We start from the raw sequence: 18,672 nt of genomic DNA on the forward strand, positions 1-18,672 counted from the left end.
TCCGTCTTGCAGTGTCCAGTTATGCCTGGAGTCGCGCCTTCATGGACGCTGCAAGCTTATATGAGTTTGTCAATTTAACAAAGAAATTGATATGTACCAGGCTTGTTATCCCAAGGGGAGTCTGACATGCTTCAAAACAAATGCACTGTTTCAGTTGGAATAACCAAACAAATTTATTAACTATAAAAGATTGATTTTAAGTGATTTTAAGTCAAAGCATAACCATTTGGATTTGGTCAAATGAAATAAAAGCAAAGCACATTCTAAGCTGATCTTAACACTTTCAATGCCCTTACAAACTTAGATGCTTCTCAGCCCAGGCTGGCTGTTTGCTCTTCAGCCAGGCTTTCCCCTTTGATCAGCACTTCAGTCGCTTGGTGTGGTGTCTGTAGATGTAGATGGAAGAGAAAGGAAGAGTATGGCAAACGTCTCTCCCTTTTATCATGTTCTTTCTTCCCTCTTGGCTTTGTCCCCTCCCCCCTTCAGAGTCAGGTGAGCATTACCTCATCGCAGTCCCAAACTGACCAAAAGGGGGGGGGGGATTCACTCAAGGGTCCAACAGATCCTTTGTTGTTGCCTAGGCCAATGTCCTTTGTTCCTGTGAGGCTGGGCTGGGTTTGTCCCATACATGCCCTGATGGGGTGTGAACTGCCCCTCTGCTCTTGGAGTGTTTTGCCTGGGCCTGTTTTAAGCCATGAGGACACATTTTCAGCCTCGTAACTATATACATGAAATTACAACCTATAACTTTACTATAACAATTACTATACTAACAATGCTCAGTGCATCATGAGCCTTCTGAAGACACCCAACATGACAAACTTTGCACTGGATACCGTGCAATCATATTATAAGGATAAACATGGCGGTGCAGAGTGTCCCCCCCCGAGGTACAGTACGTCACAGTAGGTAACTGTTTTTTCTGTGGTGCCCAATTGGCAAAGGGAGATGTTATTCCAAGCTGCTGGTGGGAAACTATCAGTGTTTGCAGCTAAAGTATTCAAACATATAGGGACTGAACAGCGTATCTATGAGTAGAGTAGGCTGATCAGTTACTGAGGTATCCCTGGAAAATATGCCCTTCCCTGAAATGTGAATACCTATCTGGAGTTCCTGCTCCAGGAACATTTTGCAACTATTAGTACCTGGGACTGGGTCAGAATTCATGAGGGAATCAACATGATGCTGTGCTAGCTTAGCCTGTTATGATTGCACAGAAATACACCGAACTCCACAGCCATCCTCCTAACCTCCCTCTCTCTTCCCCACGCCCCTGACATCCGGCACATTTCTGAACAAAATTTCAAACACCCCTTTCATATTTGGGACAAATGATTCATCTGTGGACTGCATGAACCACCTTTAACTAAAATGGACTAGATTTATAAATGGGAGGAGGTAGTCACGTGTTCCAACACAGCTAACTGTCTCCAAGCAGTTTGTTACACCACTGAGTATTACAGAGCAGCATAATTACAAGCATGGCAATGTAACGTTGTTATTGGCAAAAATCTGTGCCTTTTCAGTAAAAATTCACTTTCAAGGTGTCTTTTACTGTTTGAGTTTCCCAGTTGCCACTTTGAACTCAATTTGGTGGGGAGGAGAGGGAGACAAGCCACCATTGGCAGATTCGTGCTACTAGCCCAGGCTTATAATATTTTTTTGCATTGATTCATAGAATGGAAATCCCTCCCATTCCTATATTAATGAACGTTAAAATGGAGCCAGAAACTTACCAGGCTCTGGGATGGCTTCTGTCCCTTCCATGTCTATGGCAGGCTGTATGACAGGCTGTTCTTCAGGGAATTATCAAAAAGCTCCTCCAAGTATGACCCCAACGATGTGCTGCTATTCCTTCTGCAAAGCCTTGCTTGAGACTGGTTTCAGCGACAGAGTCACTTCAATGTCCTCACTCGTGCCTAATTCTAGCTTTCGTCAGCTCTCATGCTGGAATATGGGGCCAGTAGGGCTGAGCAGGTCATCATGCACCACTGTTGACTCTGCACTCGGTAGAGTGCCCAGCACCCGATCAAATTCCTCATAAAACAGGCTTGTCGGCAAGTTGCCCAAGATGCAGTTCAGGTCTCTGGTTTTCCTGTTCTCAGTCTTGAGCTGCTTAATCCACTCCCTGCATTGGTCACTGGTCCGGTAAATTTGCAAAGCTGCCAGTTTCTTTGCTATTTGCTGCTATGCGTGGTCATTCCAGGTACTCTTACTCACTAAAGTCCATTGTTTAGCTGGCCTCATACCAGAGATTTACCAAAATCTAGATGCACTTCCATCACTGTGAAGCTGCTGTGCAGTCATCTTTGTGAACACAGAAGGGTCTGGTGTTTTTGCAGCTTGCTGTTCAGAAGGCAATAGATGGGTTAAATGCTGACTCACCGAGCTGCTGCACTACACCAAGGAAGGTTGGTTCTGTTTCCTTGCAGTATTTGGCAATTCTTGTAATAGAGAGGACAAGGAAAGTTGGCCTATGTTATTGTGGGCTATGTATGTCAGACTCCTAGGAGTCGACTCAGGAGGGTGGGGTGCGTCTACAGTGCAGAGCAATAGGGCTTGAACCCTGGGTCTTGGCTTGACTGGGACTTGGACCCTCCATCCCACAAGGTCCTAGGACTCTAGGTCCAAGACCAAGTCTGAGAGATTTGTATACAGAGGAAGAGGGGGCTGGGCTTAACCCTGAGTCTGAGCCCAGGCTTATGCTGCAGTGTAGACATATACCTTCAGTAACTTTCTCTTGTGAATCATGTTGAAGTTTGTGGGCAGGTTTTCCTTAGGTTGGTGTCTTCGTGTCTTCTCTGTTTTTCTTAGTTGTCTGTGGTAGCTTGCTTGTAGAGATGGACAGAATGAGTTATGTTGAGTGCTGTTTGAGCAGGGTAGGAGAGGGCATGTGAGATGAGTGCTCACTTTGGAGTTTTTACACTTCTACTTTCACGAGATCATAGGAAAATATGCTACATTCAGGCTTGTTTAGAATCAGAATTAGCTGTGGTCCTTTCATTGGCTCGGTATCTTTATGGGTTGTCCTTAGGAGCATCTTTTTAAGAATATGTAGTTTGTTAATTATATACGAATTGGGGTTGTAATTCTTTCTTGACAGTTATATTTCATTTGTCTTTGACAGGAGATTCTTAGAACATCTTTAAATTTAGTGTTTTAGCTCTCTGTTCAGTCCATTTTCTGAGAGTGTTTTCAGTTTCATTAGGGTTTAACAGGAAACCAAATTCTGCCTCCAAAAAGTCCAAGCACTCCTATGCTTTTATATAAACGTTTTTTAGTTTGCAAAAGTTTTTTTTTTTAATATTAAATAATTCTTAGAGAGGCTTTAACTTAAATAGTTGCTTCTTCAAAACCATTTTTGGCGAGACGATGATTCTTGTCTTCCTGAGTTGGTTGAGGGAACTGCTGGAGCACTGTAATTATTTTCCCATTAATATAAATATTCTATACTCAAATAGCTTCCTGTATTGGTAATCAGTTTAATTCTTCTTTGAGTGATTGCTCCTATGCATTCCAGTTAGGTGTGTGCGCCGTGCGTGCACGGCTCTTCGGAACGTTTTTACCCTAGCAACTCCGGCGGGCCGGCTGGGCGCCCCCTGGAGTGGCACCGCTATGGCGCTGAATATATACCCCAGCCGGCCCGTCCGCTCCTCAGTTCCTTCTTACCGCCCGTGACGGCCAGTTGGAACAGTGGAGTGCTCCCTTTCCTCCATAGCCCTAGCGTTTCTCTACTCTTGAGCGTACATAGTTGTTTAGTTTACTTAGTTGTTAGTTTAGTTGGATAAGTGTAGTTAGCTATAGCATAGAATAAGGGAATAAGGGGGGTTTACCCCTCTTCTTCCACAACCGGTGCGGGCTCATGCCCAAGGCACCGGGGTTTAAGCCCTGTGCGACTTGCCAGCGGCACATGCCTGTCGGGGACCCGCATGACTCCTGCCTGCGCTGCCTCGGGGAGACCCACCGTCCAGATAAGTGTCCTATCTGCACGGCCTTTAAGCCTAGAACAAGAAAGGAGCGGGACAGTTGTTTAAAGCAGCTCCTTATGGAGGCAATGCTCCAGCCTCCTGCACTGACCCCGGCGGCACCGAAGTCATCATCGGCGCGCAGCGCACCGGCGGCCCCGAGCCGCTCCGGTACTGGGGCTCCTCGACCTCCGCAACTGGCACCGGCGACCCGGCACCGTTCCCTCTCCCCAACGAGGAAACGTAAGCCAGCGAAGACGGCCTCGAAGCCGCATCCTCTGGGACCAATAGCCCAGCCACCACCGACGCCTCCGGTACCGGCTGTGGCGGTGCACAGACCGTGCACAGTACCGTTGACTCCGGCGCCGCAAGGGCCGTTGAGTCCGGTACCACCCTGCTCCCCGGTGCCAACCACGGTCGAGCTACAGCTCCCGTCCATGCCCGAGACGTTCTCGACGGCGAGAGAGCTCATCGAGCTCACAGAGGCACCGAGCCTCCGGCCCCCGGCACCGCCGGTGCGGGCTGTTAAGTCAGCGGGTAAGCCGGCTATGATGCGGCCTCCTTCCCCTGACGGACGGGATAGACGGCGCTCCAGGTCTCGGTCTCGATCCCGGTCCCGAAGACGGTCACCGTCACGCCGCTCCAGGTCCCGGCACCGCTCACCATCGCGGTACCGTTCACCTTCTCGGCGCCAGTCACAGTCCCGGTACCGCTCAACATCGCGGTACCGGTCGCACTCCCGGAGACGCTCCCGGTCCCGGTCGCCAGCCCGTCGGCACCGCAGAAGGTCAGATTCCCGGCACCGTTCCCGGCACCGTGACTCCCGAAGCCGCTCCCGGCACCGCCGGTCGAGATCCCGGTTGAGCTCCCGACACCGGTCGAGCTCCCGGCACCGCGGCAGTCGATGGTCGCGCTCTCCATCTCGGCACCGCGACGACCGGCACCGATCCTCGGCACCATACGGGGACAGATTGCCTGCATCGACGGCGCACTCCGTGAGCGCCTCCGCTCCTCCGTGGCCGTCTCGTCACTCCTCGGTCGCTTCACGGGCAGACAGCAATGGCAATCTTCAGGCTGCCCCGCAAGGACAAGTCCACGGTGCGCAGCAGTGGGGCTTTTGGGTCCCCTGGGCCCAGTACGAAGCTCAAGGGCTCCCTTTACCCCCGTGGACCCCAGCCTCCGAATGCAGGGGGCCGGAGGCCACAGTGAGAAGGCCGCCCCCATCACCACCAGGTGAGGCCCAGTCCTACGGAGCATCCGCGGTCCGAGACGGCTGCCCACCCCATAGAGGAACCACCTTCGGAGGCCGTGGTCCAAGGTCGGTCCTCGTCATCCTCGCCAGACGAGGCGGTGGCGGGGGCGTCTACGGCGGACCCTCCACCTATTGACTTGCGGGCCCACCAAGACCTTCTTCGCCGGGTGGCGAAGGCTATTGACCTCCCCGTGGCGGAGGTCACTGAGGATGATGACCCGGTGACTAATGTAATTGGGGCTGAGGCCCCAGTGCGGGTGGCCTTACCATTCATCCGCACTATTCAAAAGAACGCCACTACCATCTGGCAGTCACCGGCGTCGGTCCCTCCCACCGCTTGCGGTGTAGAAAGGAAGTACTCCGTTCCCCCCACGGGGTACAAGTATTTGTATACCCATCCTGCACCAGACTCACTCGTGGTCCAGTCGGTCAACGACAGGGAGAGACATGGCCAGCCAGCTCCAGCGCCGAAATCCAAGGAAGCTAGGCGCATGGATCTGTTGGGCCGAAAGGTCTACTCAGCGGGGGGTCTCCAGCTCCAGATCGCCAACCAGATGGCCCTCCTCGCCCGATACACCTTCGACATCATGGTGTCCCTGGCGAAATTCTCGGAGCTGATCCCGACAGCCTCACGCCAGGAATTCTCGGCCCTCCTGGAAGAGGGCAAGAAATCCTCCAGGTCCTCCATCCAGGCCGCTCTGGACTCGGCGGACTCGGGAGCCAGAACCCTGGCCTCAGGAGTGACCATGAGGCGCATCTCCTGGCTGCAGTCCTCCACCCTGCCACCGGAGGTGCAGTACACTTTACAAGACCTCCCCTTCGACACTCAGGGTCTGTTTTCGGAAAAGACGGATTCCAGAATTCAGACCCTCAAGGACGGTCGAATTGCTATTCGCACTCTGGGTATGCACACACCGGCTACCCAGCGAAGGTCATTCCGGCAGCAACCCTACCAGCCCTTTAATCAGCCCAGGTCGCGACCCTATAATAGCCGGCGACCCGGCCTGAATCGCCGTAGACCGTCGGGCAACAGGCGCAACCAGACCCAGGCGCCTTCCAAGGCCCCTCAAGAGCCCAAACAGGCCTTTTGATGGGACGCCCGAGGACGGCCCATCAGACTCTGTACCGGATCCTTCCCGATTATTTTGCAACCGCCTTTCCCACTTCCTTCCGGCGTGGTCCCAAATAACAACGGACAGCTGGGTGCTTCATACAATCCAGTCTGGTTACCGCCTTCAATTTGTTTCGCCCCCTCCTTCCCACCCACCTTCCCCGTCCCTCTTCAGGGACCCCTCTCACGAGCAATTCCTCCTACAAGAGGTCGAGACTCTGAGCTTGGGTGCCATAGAGGAGGTGCCTCACGACATGCGGGGCAGGGGATTCTATTCCCGATATTTTCTCATCCCCAAGGCAAAAGGAGGTCTACGTCCTATACTGGACCTCCGGGAGCTCAACAGGTACCTGCTCAAGCTCAAGTTTCGCATGGTCACCCTGGGGACCATCATTCCCTCCCTGGATCCGGGAGACTGGTTTGCCGCCCTCGATGTGAAGGACGCGTACTTCCATATTGCGATTTACCCTCCCCATCGACGCTTCCTGCGGTTCGTAGTCAACAACGCGCACTACCAGTTTGCAGTGCTGCCATTCGGCCTGTCCACCGCGCCGAGGGTCTTCACCAAGTGCATGGCAGTGGTTGCCGCAGCCCTCCGCCGTCGTCGCATGCACGTGTACCCGTATCTCAACGACTGGCTGGTTCACGGGACATCCCGACAGCTGGTAAAGGACCAGATCACAGAGATACTATCCCTATTTCGGTTCCTCGGCCTTCTCATCAATGCCGAGAAGTCCACCCTAGCTCCATCGCAGCGGGTGGAGTTCATCGGAGCGGTCCTCGACTCCAGTTTGGCCAGGGCCTGCCTCCCTCGATCTCGGCACCAGACGATGGTCTCTATCATCCGGGACCTTCTCACCTTTCCCACGACAACGGTTCGGTCCTGCCTGCGCCTCCTGGGCCACATGGCGTCCTGTACGTTCGTCACCGCGTACGCGAGGCTCCGCCTTCGCCCTTTTCAATCTTGGCTGGCGTCGGTATACCGCCCGCACCACGACTCGATAGACATGGTAGTCACCGTCACAAAACCGACACTCGCTTCGCTCAGCTGGTGGCTGAACCCAGAGGTCGTGTGTGCAGGAGTCCCGTTCCGCCCTCCTCGCCCATCCGTCACCCTGACCACGGATGCCTCGGCGTTGGGATGGGGGGCTCACCTGGGCGACCTTCACACCCAGGGTCTCTGGTCGCCCCAAGAGCTCGCTCTGCACATTGTCCGGGAGCTGCGAGCGATCCGTTTGGCGTGTCACACCTTCCGCGCCCGTCTGCAAGGCCGCTGCGTGGCAGTGTTCACGGACAACACGACGGCAATGTTCTACGTGAACAAGCAGGGCGGAGCCCGCTCCTCCCTCCTCTGCACGGAAGCGATGCTCCTGTGGGACTTCTGCGTGACCCACTCGATTCACCTGGAAGCGTCATTTCTTCCAGGAGTGCAGAACACGCTGGCCGACTATCTCAGCAGGTCGTTCCTCTCCCACGAGTGGTCCCTTCATCCAGATGTGGTACACACGATTTTTCAAAGGTGGGGATTTCCCCAGATAGACCTGTTCGCCTCCAAGGAGAACAGGAAGTGCCACCAGTTCTGCTCCTACCAGGGTCGCTCTCCGGGCTCCCTGTCAGACGCATTCCTTTACTCATGGACGGATCACCTCCTCTACGCCTTCCTTCCGGTCCCACTCATACACCGTGTGCTACTCAAGCTTCGGAGGGACAGGTCCCACCTAATACTCATCGCTCCGGCCTGGCCGAGGCAGCATTGGTACACCCTGCTGCTCGAGCTCTCCGTTCGGGATCCCATTCCCCTTCCATTATGGCCGGACCTCATCACACAGGACTTCGGCAGACTCCGCCACCCGGACCTACAGTCCCTCCATCTTACAGCTTGGTACCTGCGTGGCTGACCCACGCAGAGAGGGACTGTTCGGCAGTACAGCAAGTCCTGCTTGAAAGCAGAAAGCCTTCCACTCGCTCCACCTATCTCGCGAAATGGAAGCGCTTTGCGCTCTGGTGCGACCAGCGCGGCCTTAATCCCTTCCTAGTCCCTATCTCTACAATCCTGGACTACCTCTGGTACCTTAAGGAACAAGGACTCGCGGTCTCCTCCTTGAAGGTGCACCTGGCAGCCGTGTCCGCCTTTCGTCCATCCATAGAAGGTCGATCCATCTTCTCGAACCAGATGGTTTCCCGCTTCCTTAAGGGCCTGGACCGGTTGTACCCGCTGATACGACGTCCTACTCCGGCCTGGGATTTGAACCTGGTTCTGGCCAAGCTTATGGGAGCCCCCTTTGAGCCCTTGGCCACGTGCTCCCTGCTCTACCTCTCGTGGAAGACGGCTTTCCTCGTCGCTATAACGTCGGCAAGACGGGTGTCCGAGCTCCGTGCCCTCACGGTTGGTCCGCCGTATACTGTCTTCCACGGAGACAAGGTGCAGCTTCGACCACACCCGGCCTTCCTCCCTAAGGTGGTGTCGGCCTTCCACCTCAACCAGGAGATCTTCCTTCCGGTCTTCTTCCCGAAGCCTCACGCCTCCCCTCGGGAGCAACAGCTTCACACCCTGGACGTCCGCAGGGCTCTCGCTTTTTATATCGAGCGGACGAAGCCCTTCCGGCGTTCGACTCAGCTGTTCGTAGCGGTGGCCGATCGCATGAAAGGCGAGCCGGTCTCCTCTCAAAGGATTTCCTCCTGGGTGACGGCATGTATCCGGACATGCTACGAGCTTGCTCGCGTGCCTGCATGCCGCCTCACCGCTCACTCGACGAGAGCGCAGGCCTCGTCTGCCGCCTTCCTGGCCCATATTCCTATCCAGGACATCTGTAGAGCGGCCACATGGTCTTCTGTACACACCTTCGCTTCCCACTACGCGTTGGTGCAGCAATCTAGAGACGATGCAGCCTTCGGCTCAGCAGTCTTACATTCTGCCACGTCTCACTCCGACCCCACCGCCTAGGTAAGGCTTGGGAATCACCTACATGGAATGCATAGGAGCAATCACTCGAAGAAGAAAAGACGGTTACTCACCGTAGTAACTGTTCTTCGAGATGTGTTGCTCCTATCCATTCCAGACCCGCCCTCCTTCCCCACTGTCGGAGTAGCCGGCAAGAAGGAACTGAGGAGCGGACGGGCCGGCTGGGGTATATATTCAGCGCCATAGTGGCGCCACTCCAGGGGGCGCCCAGCCGGCCCGCCGGAGTTGCTAGGGTAAAAATGTTCCGAAGAGCCATGCACGTGCGGCGTGCACACCTAACTGGAATGGATAGGAGCAACACATCTCGAAGAACAACAGTTACTATGGTGAGTAACCGTCTTTTCAGGTTGGTACATAAGTATATCATTTATAAAACAATGATATTAGGAATACTAGGAGCTTTGCTTTTAGCTAATATTTGCAAGTATGCATATCACAAAGGAGTTTGCCATTTCAACATTTAAGAATCACTCAGATTTACAAAGCCATTGTTTATTTTTAAATACCAAAATCATTATTGATAAAAGGTCTCTTTTATCTTCATGTGTAAGATTCTTGCCTTCAATTATATGCTAAAACTGCTCATCAAAATAGTTCACTAAACTGCAAAAGTACTATGTAAAAATGCAAGGGTTAAAAATATTTAGGAAGCAGAGTAGAGTTGTACAATAGCAGTATAGATTATTTTAATACTTTTGTTTGAAGTTTTCTATTATGTTTAATAAATAGGAGCTATATAGTTGCACAGTGATTGTTACCACGCATGATAGAAATTACTATATTTAATGTGGAAGTTAACTGAGACTTTTTATACACATACTTTTTAATTAAATTATATATCACTACTAGGATCCAGTATCACACTTGCTATTTTTTGGCAATTTTCATTTAAAATAATTTCATGCATTTTCATAGGTATTACTTATAGTGGGTTAGGATATCATTTTCTTTAATATAGCATTGAAGCATTCGCTTCAAATCATTAACTAAACAGAAGTGCTTAGTTTATGCAAATGTTGTTCTATCACGTCAGCCAACTGAATGTATGCCAGTTCTGCCAGCTGACATCATAGCAGTAAATTTCATTGTCAAGAATCTGAGAATACAGTAGACTTTCCTTGGCAGTGGACAGAGGTGAGATACTTAATTGTGGAGGAGTTGTAGCTGCAATTTGTGCATCTGCCAAATTGCACTGCAGCTCTTTGCTATCTGTTTTGTAGAACACCATTAACATATGCTCTATAAGCAGGTTTCTGGAACAGTGCCAAAAGAGGCTCCATGTGGTCTCTGCTCTAGATTAAATCCCTGGAGTGGTGAGAGAGCTGGCCAATCAGCACCCTTCCCCCACTCCAACTGGCCAGTGGGCACTAGAGACTCCAAGGGGAGGTGGGAGAAGCTACCTGGTGGCCCTCATCAGTGAGAGTCTTCCTCCCTCTCTCACTGCTAGGGCTGTCCCCTTTTCATTGCTGGCCCTATCAATTTAGGCAGGTGTGTGGCATTTTGCTCTATAAGCAACTGTTATCCCCTCTTACACTTCAAGATACCTGCAACCTTTGCCAGAAAGAAAAATCAGGGAACAAGTAGGCTGAGGAACAGGAGAAAGACTCCAAATATCTGGCTCTATTCCTAGACTACTTATGTGACCTTGGGCAAATCACTTAATCTTTCTGCAGTAATTTTGCTTATCTCAGTGGTCCACAAACTATGGGGTGCATCCCCTAAGGGCCTGGGCCCCTCAGGAGGAACATTGAGGGGGAAGGGGACACACAGCAGGGCCTGGGCCAGCCCCCACAGTGGGCAGGGAGGGAGCGGCATACAGACAGATTCTATTAATGGTAAGAGGGGGTGTGACTGGAAAAGTTTGCACACCACTGGGTCTTAAAAGTGAATTATAACAAAACGAATTTAATTTCTGTTAATGTCTCCTGCTTTCTATTCCTGACTCTCTTAGAAATGTTTAAAATATTTTTTTTATCTATGTAATAAAATATGTGTAACAGGTGGGGAAAAAGTGTGCCACTCTTTTTTACCCTTCCCTTGCCCAACTATACTTCCTCAATTCTACCTTCCTCACTCTTTTTTTAATAAAATTTCTCACTCCATCTTAAGTATTAGTTTTTCTTCATTTTACTGTGTTCTAAGTGGAGACTGTCCCTGTGTGTTAGATATATGGAGTGTGTGTGTGTTGGTTTAGAGATACCTTAAGTCTGATTGGTCCCATAGTCTCTATTGTTCTTTCATAAATCTCCATCTGATTTATGAAACTCATTTTTTCTCAGTCATTGGTGCTTTCCAGTTCTGCTAAGAGAATTGTTTTTAATATTAATTTGATCCTCAACCAGACTTTGGTCTCAGAGAATTACCAGCAGTATTAAGAAAGTTCCCCATTCCAAAATGCTAGTAGGCAGAGTTTGCCTGTCTCCTGCACTTGTGTTCTGCGGAGCAAAGGACTCCTTACATCTTCACCTGTCTCTAGCAAACCCATGTCTGGTCAGTCATAATTTAGCTTTAAACTTGCATTTGATATCTTTGGAAAAAAATAATTTTAATGGGCAACAAGGGAGGAAGATTTCTATAAAGTAAATAAGCAGCTTAATTGAAGTAAATGAAATCATGTGTTTAAACCCAGACTTTACACCACACTCTTTTGTGTGTGACTTTAAGTATTGATCTCATTTTGCATATGTTTGTTTTTAAATACTGTAAAGCACTTTCTTCTGAGTGTTCAATTGACTTGTAATTAATGGCGTGTTAATCATATTAATCTACCTGCAAGAGTTAGCACCAGAGCTGGAGAAAGTAGAGTATTTGAGAAAGTTAATTGTCAGCGGAGTGGATCTTTGTTGTTGCTGTTGTTACCAACCCATTCTCTTTTTGTTTTGGTTTGGTTTTTTGGTATTTCATAAGTCTATTCTACAAATACTGCATATTCTGTTTTAGGTCTTCAAAGATGAAGTAGCTATGCTGCTAACTGGAATTCTTGGAACTGTAGTAGAATATTGGATTCTTTCTGGCTTTATGATGGACAGAAACGTGTTGCATCAAGTGGCAGATGACCTGGCAAATTACATTGCCATTTCATGTGATGGTGAGTGTCTGGGATACATTTTATATTCTTTTAAATGTTAGTCTCAGATATTAAAATCCTTATTTAAGTTTCCTGTTAAACTATTTTGCCTTTCATTATGCATGTGCAATCTAATTACATAGATCTTTTAAAATATAAAAAGGGCAATGTTTGACTCTTGTGTCTACTGACTGATGCAAGGACCAAAATTTAATAGGCTTTCCTGGCAGATTTCTGCTGGACAAGTTTTGTTTTCATCAGGCTCCAAATCTTGTTGAAATCCCTCTTGAGTTGCAGAATGGGAGCTCTGCTGCAAAAGCTGTCAGCCCAGGAAGAGGCTCAGAGCCTGGGAGGTTTATGGGGTCTCATCATACCCCATATAATAATAGGAGATATACCAATCTCCTAGAACTGGAAGGGACCTTGAAAGACCATCGAGTCCAACCCCCTGCCTTCACTAGCAGGACCAAGTACTGATTTTTGCCCTAGATCCCTAAGTGGCCCCCTCAAGGATTGAACTCACAACCCTGGGTTCAGCAGGCCAATGCTCAAACGACTGAGCTATCCCTCCCCCTATCTCCTGGGACTCCACTAGGGACATATCTGTTAGGTCAGATTATTCCTTAAGCTCTTGAGACTCGGCAAACTGTACCCTCCTCAATGACCAAAGACTTTTTTCAACAAATTTGAAAATCACCAGAGCTAAAGGCCCAGGGTTCTACTCCCTCTATTTCCTAATCCCAAAAGACAATGGCAGTCTCAGGCCAATTCTGGACCTATGAAACCACAACGAATTCATGAAGAAGCTGAAGTTCTGCATGGTCTCCTTGCCTCCATTATTCTCCTTCCTTGGACCGAGGGGACTGGTATGCTGCCCTTGACTTTAAAGGACACTTATTTCCACATTGCAATCTTTCAGGGACACAGAAGGTTCCTCAGATTTGTCATGAACCATATGCACTACCAATTTAGGGTGCTCGCGTTCAGTCTCTCGGCCGCCCCTCAGGTGTTCATGAAGTGCATGTCATTGTACCCTTCCTGGTCAGAGGTTGGTCCAGACTTCAGGTAGAGGCAGATGTGAGACTAATACTGTCAACCTTCTAGTACTTAAGTCTGCTCATAAATGCGCAGAAATCCACCTTCTACCTGGTCCAGAGGATAGAATTCATCAGTACAGGCCAGAGCTTCTTTCCCAGAAGCACACTTCCAAGTAATAAAGAGGCTTATGTAAAGCCTCAGGAATCACCCTGTCACCATGGTGAGAAATTGCTTACAGCTCCTGGGCCACGTTGGTATCTTGTACCTCTGTGATTCAGCACGTGAGATTTTGTCTCAGACCCCCCCAAGCATGGCTGGCCTTGGTATATTTGCCAAGTTGACATAATCTAAACTCAGTTACAGTTTCCTACATTGGTGATTACCTCCCTCGAATGGTGGCTAGTCCTGCTAGCAGTGTGTGCAGGAGTCCCTTTCTCAAGACCTCAACCATCAGTGTCCCTTGTCACAGACATGTTGGCAATGGGATGGGGAGCTCATTTGGGGTCCCTCAGGACTCAGGAACTTTGGTCTCCAGAAGAGTTTTTGTTATACATCAACATCAGGGAGCTTAGGGCAGTTTACCTGGTCTGCCAAGCATTCCTACCCCACATAACGGGCCGGTGCTTGTCAGTCCTTACAAACAACAGCCATGCTCTATATCAACAGGCAGGATGGAGTACACTCCTCTCACCTTTGCCAGGAGTCACTGTGCTTATTGGAATTTTTCATAGGAGGCCTCGAGGTGAATAGAGTGGGCTATCTGCCAGGTTCTCAGAATGAACTAGCTGATCATTTCAGCAGGGTCTTCTCCAACCATTGTGAGTGGTCCATCTGCCCAAGTCATCTTTCAGAAGTGGGGAGTGCCCCAAATAGATCTTTGAAACAGTGCACAACAAGAAGCAGGGCTGGCTCCAGGCACCAGCATAGCAAGCAGGTACCTGGGGCGGCCAATGAAGGGGGGGGGGGGGGGCAGCACGGTCAGTGGCAATTCTGTGCTGGGGCCGTTGCTCCTTCTCCCAGCGAAGGACTTGCCACTGAATTGCCGCCGATCACAGCTTTTATTTTTTTGTGTGTTTGTGGCAGCAAAAATGCTAGAGCTGGCCCTGACAAGAAGTGTCTCCAATTCTGCTCTTTCCTGGGCCACTGTCCAGGATCTTTGACAGGCGCTTTCCTCTTGCCTTGGACAGATCATCTGTTCTACTCATTTCCACCCATTCCTCTCATACACAAGGTCTGCTGAGGATCAGACAGGCAGAGTGCGAGTCGTTTTGATAGTTCTGGCCTGGCCATGACAGCACTGGCTCATTACACTCCTGAACCTGCCAGTGGAAACACCAACCCAGACCTGATATCCCAGGACTCTGGTCGCCTTCATCACCTGAACCTTGATTCCCTTCATCTTACAGCCTGGAAGCTCCATGGCTGAACCCCTCGGCACTCCAGACTGATTCAAGAAGTTCTTTTAGGGAGCAGAAAGCCATCCACTAGAGCTATGTACCTGGAAAAGTGAGACAGGATTCTCTATCTGGTCGGTGCAGAAAGGTCTCTCGCTCATGTGGTCATCAGTGCCCTTCATTCTGGACTATTTGCTACACCTGAAGCAGCAAGGACTATCGGTGTCATTGATTAGAGTCCACCTGTGGGTGAAGGGCCAGTCTGTCTTTGAAAACCAATCTGCAGTCAGTTTTTCAAGGGTTCGACAGACTATGCCCCCAGGTACATCAATCAATCCCACCCTGGGATCTCAACCTGGTATTGTCGAGACTCATGGGTTCTCCATTCGAGCCATTGGCAAAGTATCCTCTGCTCGACTTGTCCTGGAAGGTGGCCTTCTGGTGGCCACTACTTCACCCAGAAGGGTCTCCTAGATTAGGGTCCTTACTGCATACATGGGATTCTTCAAGGCAAGGACCAGCTGCATCCTCAACCAACCTTCCTCCCAAAGATGGTTTCACAGTTCCATAGTAATCAGGACATATTCCTTCTGGTCTTCTATCCGAAACCGCATGCCAACAAACAGGAGTAGAGACTTTACTCACTAGATGTCAGATGCACACTGTCCTTCTACACAGGACTAAATCATTTTGGAAAACTACTCAACTTTCTGTGGATGTTGCAGGCTGGATGAAGGGTCTCCCAGTCTCAGCCCAGAGAATTTCATCGTGGATCGCTTCCTGTATCCACACATGCTACAGCCTGGCGAAGGTCCCTGCTCCAGCTCTGACCACACACACTACAAGGGCACAACCATCTTCAGCTGCATTCGTGGTATATGTCCCTATGCAGGACACCTGTAGAGTGGCAACATGGTCTTCAGTCCACACTTTTGCGTCTCACTATGCCATCACTCAGCAGGCTAGAGATGAGGCTGAGTTTGGCTGAGCAGTGCTACAGTCTGCTTGTCAATGAACACCAGACCTTTCTCCTACATCTGCTTGGAAGTCACCTACATTAGAATGGACACGAGCAAGCACTCGAAGAAGAAAAAGGGTCACTAACCTTCCGTAACTGTTGTTTTTCGAGATGTGTTGCTCATGTCTATTCCAACCATCCCCCCCACCACCACCACCCCTCTGTTAAAGTTAGCTGGCAAGAAGGAACTGAGGCGGTGGTGGGTCGGCAAGACCCTTTATACCATCACTATGAAAGCGTGACTCCAGGGGGCACCAGAGCTGACCTGACTGATACCACTGAGAGAAAAACTTTCTGGTGGCAGTGCTCGGAGCAAGTACACACCTACATTGGAATGGACATGAGCAACACACCTCGAAGAACAACAGTTAAGGAAGGTTCGTAACCATTTTATCATGGCTCTGATGAAGAATTTCAAGCAGAGAACCATCCTGCCCCAGCTCACATATCCTTATCATCCCCAGATAAAGCTGTAGTTTTAAAGACATCTAAAAGACAAGATATTCCAGGACATGTTATATATAATGACTGCCACACTGGAGATTCCCGTGGACATAGTCCAGGAAAAAAAACAGTCAAGCTCTGGAACATGATCCACACTTTTTGGTTTCTGGAAGTCTTGCAATACTCGTCATAAGGGACTTTTAGAGCTGTCTAAATTGCTCTGGCAGATGCCTCCCTCCCTGTCACCAACTTTGAAGAGAAGAGACTGCCACCAAGTTCCTTCGTAGGTTTTCTAGCAATTTTATATATATGCCATAGTGGGGTCATTAGTTGTCACTGTGGCTAATGAGAGGTCGAGACAAAGCCAATTAAAAGTGACACCAAAAGAGAAGGAACCCAAAAAATTAAATTTGGACAAAAAATTATTTCACAACAGTCCTCTAAATGAGACTTGCCAACTGCCAAGCCCTATTGGCAAATTATGATTATGTGAATTGGGAGTCTATGGTTAAATTCCCATTTCAGGACAACAGAGAAGAATTTACTCTCTTATTGCTGAAGCGCAGCATGCACATCCCTCCAAGCAGCCCTTGATGCTGTGGATACAGCCTCTAGATCTCTGGTGACTTCAGTTGCTGTGAGGAGATCCAAGCAGCCCTTGATGCTATGGCTCCACTCTTCAGGAATCCCTAAAGAAGTTCAAGTAAGACTTGAACATCTCCCACCTGAGGAATATGAACTCTTCAGTGCTAAAGCAGATGAGGCCTTATGCTTTCTGAAGGATTCACATGCCACAACATGATCCGTAGGGATCTATACTCCTGTACGTGGTGAAATAACTTTGCCTCTGCTGCGGTGGAGACTTGATCTTTTTCATGTTTTTTTTCCAGACCCTCCACCCAACCCATCCTCATCCCTTTTCAAGGACTCCTCTAACACCAGCATGTTACATCAGGATGTGTGGTCACTGCTAAACTTTGGAGCAGTAGAAGAAGTTCCTCAAGAAAGTGGCTTTACTCATTTTTTTTTTTTTATTCCCAAAAAGAAAAGTGTCTGGCACTTATTCTGGATCTGAGCCAATTAAACACTTTCATAGACTCAGACTCATAGACTTTAAGGCTAAAAGGGACTCTTGTGATCATCTAGTCTGACCTCCTACACATTGCAAACCTACTCCTGTAATAGGCCCATAACCACAGGCTGAGTTATTGAAGTCCTCAAATCTCAATTTAAAGACTTTGAGTTACAAAGAATCCTCCATTTACTCTAGTTCAAACCAGCAACCACCATGCCCCATGCTGCAGAGGAAGGCTAAAATCCACCAGGGTCTCCTTCCTCACCCCAAATATGGTGGTCAGTTAGAGCCTGGACATATGGGTGAGACCCACCAGTCAGATATCTTGGAAAGAATTCTTGGTAGTAACTCAGAGCCCTCCTCATCTAGTGTCATATCTGTGACTGTGGGAGACTTTGGGAGACTGTGACTGTGGGAGACTAACAGTCGCTGAAGGGCAATATGGCATTGTATGTAATCTCATCATAAACAAGCTCAGTCTTGAAACAAATGAGTTTTTTGCCCCCACTACTCTCCTTGAAAGTCTATTCCCAGAACTTCACTTCTCTGGTTAGAAACCTTTTATCTGATTTCAAGCCTACACTTATTGGTGACCAGTTTATGCCCATTTGTTCTTATGCCAACATTGACCCTAAATTTAAATGAACTCCTCTCCCTCCCTGGTGTTTATCCCTCTGATATATTTATAGACAGCAATCATATCTCCCCTGAATATTTGATTTGATAGGCTAAAAATGGTCAAGCTCTTTAAGTCTTCCCTTGTAAAGTAGATTCTCTAATTAACCTAGTAGCCCTTCTCTGCACCTATTCCAGCTTGACTTCATCTTTTTTAAACATGGGAGACCAGAATCTATCTTCATTGCATGTAAGGGCTGTGGAAGTCTGTATATATGCTAGTCAGACCTCACCTGGATATATTAGTACATGTTTCACCAGAATTTCTGCCATCACTAAATTGATGGAAGGATCCTCTAAAAGTCTAGGAGGGAATGCCAGTCTCCACTCCATTACAATCAAAGACATTCATTACATATGCCTCCAAACGATGATGGGGAACCCATTTGGATGACCTTCAAATAAAAGGTATGTGTACTCTTCAGGAAAAAATACTCCACATGGAAAATGTCTTGGAGCTAAGAACAATATGCTGGGTGAACACAGCTTTCTTCCTGCTTCTTGAAGGACTGACCATCAAAATGATGACTGACAATACTACAAATATGTTTTACATAAACAAGCAGAGGGGGGAGAGCAAGAGGCACCTCTCTGTGTCAGCAGGCTGTGCATCTGTGAATTTTTTGTATCAGCAAGAGCCAAGTGGGGTCATCCAACCATAGACCTATTTG

The 18,672-nt window shown here is 49.0% G+C and overlaps 1 protein-coding gene across 5 annotated transcripts in view; it reads left to right on the forward strand.

The window, feature by feature from the left end:
- The window catches only part of SLF1 (SMC5-SMC6 complex localization factor 1), a 79,443-nt gene that overhangs the window by 43,672 nt on the left and 17,099 nt on the right, over window positions 1-18,672 (forward strand). For all 5 annotated transcript variants that reach the window (XM_045022181.1, XM_045022179.1, XM_045022180.1 and 2 more), the window contains exon 12: window positions 12,231-12,378. In XM_045022181.1, coding sequence (XP_044878116.1) covers window positions 12,231-12,378 — 148 coding nt within the window. The remainder of the gene's footprint in view (window positions 1-12,230; window positions 12,379-18,672) is intronic.

The sequence above is a fragment of the Mauremys mutica genome, chromosome 6 (assembly GCF_020497125.1).
Source record: "Mauremys mutica isolate MM-2020 ecotype Southern chromosome 6, ASM2049712v1, whole genome shotgun sequence".
NCBI lineage: Eukaryota > Metazoa > Chordata > Testudines > Geoemydidae > Mauremys > Mauremys mutica.